This window comes from Cimex lectularius, unplaced genomic scaffold, assembly GCF_000648675.2.
Source record: "Cimex lectularius strain Harlan isolate CLEC.00 unplaced genomic scaffold, Clec_2.1 scaffold34, whole genome shotgun sequence".
Classification (NCBI taxonomy): Eukaryota; Metazoa; Arthropoda; class Insecta; order Hemiptera; family Cimicidae; genus Cimex; species Cimex lectularius.
In genome coordinates this window covers 1381617-1390337 of record NW_019392635.1, presented here as the reverse complement: position 1 = coordinate 1390337, position 8721 = coordinate 1381617, and the positions used below count along the sequence as shown (strand labels likewise).

Here is an 8721-nt window from a genome sequence, read left to right as displayed (position 1 = left end):
CCTAGCTCTTTTTCAATTCATGATTCACTCAGTTTCGTTCTTCTTCTTCTCCTCTCTCTCTCTCTCTCTCACTCTCTCTCTTCTATCAGTTCTCTTTTTTGATCTTTTTATGACTTTCTTTCACTCTGCCTGTCTGTGTCTTTCTTTATACCCTCTGTTTTTCTTTATCTCTCTCTTTCTCTATTTTCCCATTCTGTTCTTTTCTCTTCCTTCCTTCATCTCTTTTATATTCCCTTTTTCACTCTGTCTGTCTATATCTTTCTTTACACACTTTTATTTTCTATCTTTCCTACGTCTCTCTTACACCCTAGTACTTTTTAATACATAATTAACTTAGATTTGTTCTTCTCTCTCTTTCTTCTATCGGTTTCTTTCTTTTATCTTTTACATTCTCTCTTTCACTCTGTCTTTCTTTATACCCTTTCTTTTTCTTTATCTCTCTCTTTCCAGTCTGTTTCTTTTTTCTTTCTTCTACCATCTCTTTTGCATTTCCTCTTCCTCTTTCACTCTGTCCGTCTATATCGTTCTATCTTTCCTATCAAGCTGTCTCTGTTACATTCTAGCTCTTTTTAAATATATAATTCACTCAGTTTTGTTCTTCTATCTATCTCGCTCTTTATTCTACTTGTTTTCTTTCTTTTATCTTTTCACATCTTCTCTCCTTCACTCTGTCTGTCTGTGATAGAATTCCAAAATCTTCACATATTATTTTTAAACGTAATTTCAATTTTGGTGCAGTTTAGACATATTTTCAAAGAATTTTTATTTTTAATCATTATCTATAGTTGTTTTGCTTATCAAGTACAGTATGTGTTACAAACATTCAAGATTGATAATAAAAATTGAAAACATCCATTAATTATAAATAACATTTTAAAATGTTTGCTATTGACTCTCCTTCTAGTATAATGTTATTATTGTTTATCATATATTTCTCTTTGATTGTTATTTACAACAATTTACTTTGTAGATTGATAAAATTTAATGAAGTTTATTTGTGATTTTTTTTTATCAACTGCAAAAGAAAAAAAATAACAAAATTATAAATATAAATTAACACTAGTATAAATTAAATTATAAGTAAGTAATAAATGATCAAGAAAGAAATTGAAAAAATGCAGCTTATTTGTTATAAAAGCTAATGATTAAGGGTGTTTGGAGAAGGGAGTGATATGTCATTTCTGCTGTAAATAGTACACAGTTTTAGCATTTTATGAACTATGCTTATGTAAAATATACAGATGGATAAATAAAGTAATCAATCTCTTTAATAATTATAGTCCTATAAGGGAACATTCTTGGTACCATCCTGTATATCATCTATATTGCTAACATACCTACCTCAAATACTGTCATCACCACCTTCACAGACGATATCGCTATTTTGTCTTTTAATTTGAATCCTATCCAAGCAACCTCATCCAAGAACACCTTGAGCTTATTGAAGAGGTGCAAAATGTGGAATACTTAATCAGATTGTGGTCTGATGTGACAAAATAGCAAGGTTAAGCAAACCAGTACGTTCAGAGAAGACCAAACTACAGATTCAACCCTTTGCAGGCCTCAAAAAGAGATCTTAACATTAATTTATTTTTTGATGATCTACTTGTTTGTGCGATTGCGACAATTTATTACAAAAATATATTTAAAAATTATTACCTTCTATAATTATTAGAAATTCCATTGTGGGACAACAAGTAGACCTGATTGTTAGTAATAGTTTGACCTGATTCAAAATAGTTTTGTTTGAACTTTAATATAGGGGTTATGATAAAATAAAACGCTTAGTTGCTTTGCAGATTTAATAAATGCAGTATCAGCAAAATCTGTTGGTAAGATTGAAATTTCCTTCTTCTTTGTACAGATCGATACTTTTTGGTTAATGAGACCAGAATTAAACCAAATTTTATGAGACAAATTATTGATTAATAAATCAATCAACAGGTGTCAGCTTTCTTTTCCATTATTTAATCGTTCTCTCAGAGGTACACGGGTGTCTTTTAACGGTAGAAATTGTAATGTATCCTCTGATATTTTATTTGACTGAAAAAAAAAAAATAGAATAAACAAATAAATGTTCAATTTATACTATTAATAAGAAAACTTACAAGGGATAGAACTTTAGTAAAAAGTATATGCAATGATAAACTGTCTGTATCGACTGGCCTAAATAAGTTGTAATGCTGAAATGATTTTGTAGCAAAATCATCACTGGAGGATTCTGAGTTGAACTTTTCTTCTAAAAAATAAATAATAAAATAATCAAAACAATTACAAATTTGTTATTTAACGTCTTAAAAGTATCAAAATAATCTTAAAGAACATAAAAGAGATTAATTTCTACAGTTATTTATTGTCTAATGTTACATGGACGCCATATCAAATGCGTAAATTACAGGTTCTTAAAAGAAGAAAAAAAATGAAATGAATAAACAAGATAATTAAAATCAAGTGTCTGAGATAAAGTTTTTTTATATTATTTTATTAGGGAAGACCCAAAATATAAACTAAAAAAATTACCGAGAGCTAAAATTTGTGAAATGGTTTTCTTAAGAGGAGAATCATTATTTATGTATATTTCTTCTTGGTCTTTCCTCAAATTCTCCTGCATTTCAGTCAGCTGGTGAACTTCTGTTTTTATGTTGTTGAGTGAACTAAATTAAGATATAGAATGTACTAGTCGCAATATTTACTGATCATAAAGTAAAAAAACAAAAACAAAAAAAACTCCATTTACACTCTTAATCGACTTAGTTGATGGTTCAATTTGTTATGGCACAATATCGCCTGTTTTGCGTTTTTGGCCATGCTCCAATCAGGATCAATTTTCAATGCATTGTTGTAACAATCCAAGGACCTGAAAAAGGGACATGGATCAAACTGACAAACTAAAATATTGCCTACGATTTTATTTTTTACCTTTCATAATCGCCTAGGATCGTGTACACATTAGCCAAGGCAAAATGGCCTTTGGCATTACGAGGTGCATGATCAACTGAACTGTGCAGCAGTATAGCAGCCTCGGCCATGCACTGAGCTTTTTGCAACATAACTCCTAAGTTCAACAAAGGAGTGTATTTATGTTCCCTAAAAACGAAAATAATAAATTAGTGAAAATTATTATTCCACTGATGACACATTTCAGAATTCCACCACTTTGTAACTAGGATAATTAATTAACCATTTTATCTTTAGGGTTCCTTTTGACAATATATAATCAAACTAAAAACTTTGTGCAAGTTTACACTGTATATACCTCAATGGAGACTGTGGTGGCCAAGTGGTTATGGTGTCTGACTCATATTTGCCATGCTAGTGGTTCTGGGTTTGAATCCCAGAGAGCCCATGGTTTTTTTTAATGGATAATGGGTTTGTTGAACTACTTGAACTTTTGCACCATCTTCAGTGAGGAGGGGAAAGGAGGAGTTTGTATTTAAGTAGTTCAAACTCACGAGTGAAGTCAAGCCCGAAATTGACCACCTGCCTGCCTCAAGACACACTGAAGATGGCAAAATGTCAAAATACGTCTGACAGATCAACCTCCATAAGCAGACCAAGTTGATCGGTAAGGATCAAATTTCAGGGTTATCACCGTGCAAACCAAAGGAGGAAATTCTCAAAATAAAAATAAAATTAATATTAAATTTTATCAGCTTCTAATAATTATATAAATACTCAATTAATTATACACAATTTTTTTTCGAAATGAAAAATTTGTGTCACAGGCGGGATTCGAACCCACAACTTTCGGCTCAATATGCCGCTGCTCTACCACTTGAGCTACCCCGACTTCAATCGCCCATGCCATTTCGAGAAAAAAAAATTGTGTATAATTAATTGAGTATTTATATAAAATTAATATAAACATAACATTGAGTTTTAATTGAAGGTAGATAATCTCTTCCTAAACATTGTCAGTGCCTAAACTACTAGCTTTACGATATTGTCAAAAGTTACATTTTGAATGAGCATTTCATTGTGAATATTTTTATTAATTTTGGTGCACTTTATAAAAACTAAACATCGCCAATGTTAATTAAAGTAATTAATTCCTATCAAACATGAGGACTTAGAGCTCAAATGTTGCTTTATAATACTTTTTTTCAAATTAATCACGAATAAAGCCCAAGTGCAAGGAGTTGCACCCGGAACCGCTAGTAGGGCAAGTACAAGTCGGATGCTAACTCTAATCATCCCTAACCACTCAACCAACACAGTCATTGTAAAATATTATAACAATGTTAATTTCTCCTTGAAATCTGCAGATTGATTAATCTATTTGTTTCTAATTGTCCTTGTCCACCAACCCTCGCTGTTTTGATCTGTCAGATGAGTTTTAGTATGTCTCCATACTCAGCAGTTGGTTTAACAACAGTGAAAAGCAGCGAGGATGGCAAATTAGTCTGGTCGAAAGACCAAACTACACATATTAATATCACATTAAATTAAATTAACTAAAATAATTGTTAGAAGTTTAATGGTAAAATATTTACAATATCATTATTCCAAAGCATTCAAAGTTCAATGATAGTGACTCACTTTGATGAATATAATTTTATATATAAAAAAAGTTACGATTTTTTCTTAATAGCTATCAGAAGAAACTCATAAATAAAACAGTGCAAAAATCAAAATGAAAAAGTGATTTGACAAACTGTAAAATAACACAATATTTTTTAAACAATCATGCAGGAGTACATCTAATATTTTTTTTTATACGACTAGCACATTTGTAAGTGACATTTCTCATAAAATATGATCTGATTGCAAGTACCTTGAAGCAAAGTGAACCGATCTTTTAATGCAGTCTATCGCTCTCTGACTATCTCCAACCTTGCGCCAGTATAATGAAGCTAAATTATATAAAAACCAAGAAGTCTTATTTTTATTAAGACCATTGTAAATCTGTCCGGGACTCAAAGGCACATTAATATTGGTCTCTCTAGCCCACGACAGATTCCAAGGCTGTGTTAAAACCTAAGACAACAAAAACATACTTCTACAAAACATAAAAATGCACACAATAAGATATATGTATATTTAAATAAAAAATAAAAAGATGTTTATAAAATAATAAAATATTTGTATAAAACAACCATGCAAACAACTTCTAATGGTACTTAAAATGCTCTCATTTAATATTACAAAACTTCCAACAGTGGCCAAAATAAAGATGAATGTTACCTTTAAATGTGGAAAAGTTGCCATGCTGAAGTCTAAATCGGTAAAAGCAGCACAGTCAAGTTCATTTTCAATGTTTGTTTTAGTTTGGTCGTTAAATTCATTGTAGCTGTTAAATATCAAATCTCAATTAGACCGTTTTATTGCGGAGAAATTCAAATTATATTTACTTAAGAGAATCCAAAGCATATTCAACAACATCGTCATAAAAATCGATATCTTGCAAATGCTGGCATTCTTTGTTGATAATGTTTATGTGCTTTTCTAATTCGACTTCGGCGTTCAGCTCGAGCCATTTTAAATTCAACTCTCTTTTCCTACGCTTCATCTCAGCGAAGAGTTGAAGAATACGGTTCGCCCGTTCTTCCTGATTGAGAAATTCCACCAGGTCGTAAGGCCTGTTCATTTGAAATATAGACTGCTCCTAAAATATAAACACATCGTAGAACATTACATTAAAAAATTAGCATGGTATGAAAATGTGTTCATATACATATAAAAAACATTGTTGGTATCATCATGTTTACATGTACTGTACATTAAAACAGATGTACCACAAGAACTGTGCTATAACGCATTAACATGTTTAACAATTAATGGTATGATTTTAACTTTGGATTTGGAATAATGTATCTTTGGCAAAATTCTTAAACATATAAGATATTGAGGAGGTATAAGATGCCAATATGCCTATTGTGTATAATTTGCTTAGTATGTAATATACAAACAACACATTCCATCATCTCCCCTACATCGTGAAGATGGGATGTTATAGACCTTGTCTGATTTTGACAAAGCCAACGCTTTTGCCCAATTCCTCTATCAGACTACCTCCAATCCCGACCCCAATAATACTTCTAATGAAAGTGAACACTAATACTACCTCACATCCTTCAGAGGAAAAAATTATTGTAAATTTGTAATCTAAATTGCCTGGCTTTGATTTGATCATGTTTCAATTCCTCTGTCAGTTCAATTCAATTCCTCAAACAAGCTATTATCCTATTGACATATATCTACATTAGTATATTCCGCACCACTCACTTCCCTTTGCTGGAAATACTCCAATAACATCCTTTTCCCAAAACATGGCAAACTCATCCATAAAGCTTTTTCCTACAACATTTGAGGAGATCCTTCTGAAAAGATTGATCCCAACCCTTAACCTTCTCCCAGATCATCAGATCGACTTTCATCCACAACATTCGCCAACCCAGCAGGCTTTTCGCATTGCAATCCACATATCATCACTTGAGCATAAACAATATGGGGGCCTTTCTTGACATTCCACAAGTACTTGATCGTGTGTGGCATAAGGGTCTAATGTACAAACTAAAATGTGTCCTTCCAAATTCTATTTCAATCCTTCGCTCATACATACAGAATGATTTTTCCAAGTTTGTCAAGGATTGGACTGACTCTAAGAGCAGGAGTGTCACAAGGACCAATCTTCTACCTCAGATATCCCAACTACACCCTCCATTCTCCTTGCTTCCTTTGCCAACGACTCAGGTATTAGCTTCTGATCCCGATCCCGCAAAATTGCTTCAAAGGAGCTTCAGGCACATGTACAAATGGCTGAACGGAGTAAATTCTGGCATATCAAGATAAAGAAAATAGACCCATAATTTATTTTACCCTCAGAAACAAAACCTATAATACTATATTCCTTATCAATCCTTGTAAAACTGACTGCATACATTACCTTTGATTCTATCTGGACCTTGATTCATGTCTAACCTAAAACTGACATACAAAAACTAAAAGGCAGGAATTAAACAGACGCTGCAGACTACTATAAAAATTATTATAAAGAACAAAAAAGAAACTAACACTCTACCAGACATTACTGAAACCGATTTGGACTATCAGAAATATGAGGCTAAACCTTCCAACATCCAAAGAATACAGTTCTTCTTACCTAAAGTCCTCAGAACCATTGTCAATCCCTACTGTTTCCAATATTAACATTACAATGATTTCCAAATACCCTTCATGAAAAACCCAATTCCAAAAAAAAATTTCCACATTCCAAGAAAGACTAGCCTCACATCCCAACCCACTAGCCCGATACATGTCCAACATTACCCCTATAACTCAGTATGGCGGTTGAAGTGGAGATAGCCCCTGGACCTCCTTAGGGATAATTAGTAACTAATTACAAAACTGGGAGAGCAACAATGGTTAATAACTAATTTTTACTGATGTAATAGAAAAATACATATATACAAAACTTGAATTGAGCATATTAAAAAATGGCTCTGATGGACTGAATTAATTCAATAGAAAGGATCTATTCAAAAGCTGGTTTCGTATTCAACCCATGGGTTCATTTCAAGCATTAAATGTCCATCATCAGAAACACAATTAATCTACAAGTGCGTTTTTCAGGCAGACTATTTACAATCGTGCTTGCAAGGTCTGATGATGGTTTAATGCTCAAAATTCGGATGTCAGTAAAACCAGTTTGTGAGTAGAATCATCAAACATGTACAATACAACCATATAACACACAAAACTGTAGTCTATTAAAGTAAAGGGATTTATCCCCAAATACCCCGAGGAATATCGAATACTCTAGGGTAATGTGAACCAAGTCTGGTGTGTGTGAATAATTTATTGGCGCAATTGGAGGGGCATATCCCCAACTACCCTACGAATGTCGAATACTCTGAAATAGTGTAAATCCAATCAGACTAGCATGTTTTTGTGTTTCTGTCAATTTCGTTTGTTATTTGTGTTATTTTATCCACAAATGACAATGTCCTGAGATACAGAGAGACTAGGACAAAGAAAAGAAAGAGTTGGTTACTGCAGTATCAGTAAAAGAAATCAGAAGTTTTAAAATGCAAGAAAGATGTATGAAATGAAAACCTAAAGAAGAGTGGGCTGGCAATGACCAAAGTAGTTTGCCAGACCTAAAACTAACAAAAATAAAGCAAAAAAGAAATGTTTAGTTAAAATATCACAGTAAAACATTATTTGGTTATATCTGGTGCAATACCAAACCCATATCTTGACAGTGTTAATCCAATCATGTAGCATTAGATATTTATAACTTGTTACGCTTGATATTTTAAACCTGATAATCTAGTACTCTTATCATCCGATTGATCTACTATTCAATTAAAAGATAGTGCATAATGATTTAACATTGTAACAGTTTATTTTTTGGCAATCAAAATTGTATTAATTGGTTGTTTAAAATTTTTGTAATATGTGCTAACAATTCTTGCCAGTTTCGTGAAATGTTTAAGAATAAAATAATCAGTAACCTGGGCTACTATTTTTCCTGTTTCAGTGACGACCCAGTGGGTGTAGGCCAAGCAGTGGTTCAAAGTATAGAACAAGTTCAAAAAATAAAATATTACAAAATTTGACATTTCTGTTTTGAATCGGTTGCGAGAAGGTTTTCCCGTCGGTGACGAATACTCCACACGGTTGCAAGGCATGGTGGCCAAGTATACAAAAAAAAGGCCAAATATTAAAAAAAATTCTTTGAAAAACAATACAACATGTCTTAATATATATTTAAAAGTT

At 32.4% G+C, this 8721-nt stretch overlaps 1 protein-coding gene across 1 annotated transcript; it reads right to left on the bottom strand.

Annotated features, from left to right (window-relative positions):
- Nucleotides 1-1788: 1788 nt before the first annotated feature.
- On the bottom strand, nt 1789-8648 carry LOC106661803 (tetratricopeptide repeat protein 17). Its single transcript, XM_014385451.1, has 9 exons — nt 8457-8648; nt 5352-5605; nt 5185-5290; nt 4775-4977; nt 2920-3087; nt 2738-2857; nt 2521-2654; nt 2109-2239; nt 1789-2043 (listed from the first exon to the last, which is right to left on the bottom strand). The coding sequence occupies exons 1-9, from the start codon at nt 8631-8633 to the stop codon at nt 1948-1950; spliced, it is 1389 nt and encodes a 462-aa protein (XP_014240937.1). The 5' UTR covers nt 8634-8648; the 3' UTR covers nt 1789-1947.
- Between the last annotated feature and the right edge of the window lie 73 nt (nt 8649-8721).

Coding starts and splice junctions, on each gene's coding strand:
- LOC106661803 (XM_014385451.1), bottom strand. CDS start 8,633: ATGCCTTGCAACCGTGTGGAGTATTCGTCACCGACGGGAAAACCTTCT. Junction 5,291..5,351: donor TATGCTTTGGATTCTCTTAA/GTAAATATAATT, acceptor GATATTTAACAG/CTACAATGAATTTAACGACC. Junction 4,978..5,184: donor CAACTTTTCCACATTTAAAG/GTAACATTCATC, acceptor TTGTTGTCTTAG/GTTTTAACACAGCCTTGGAA.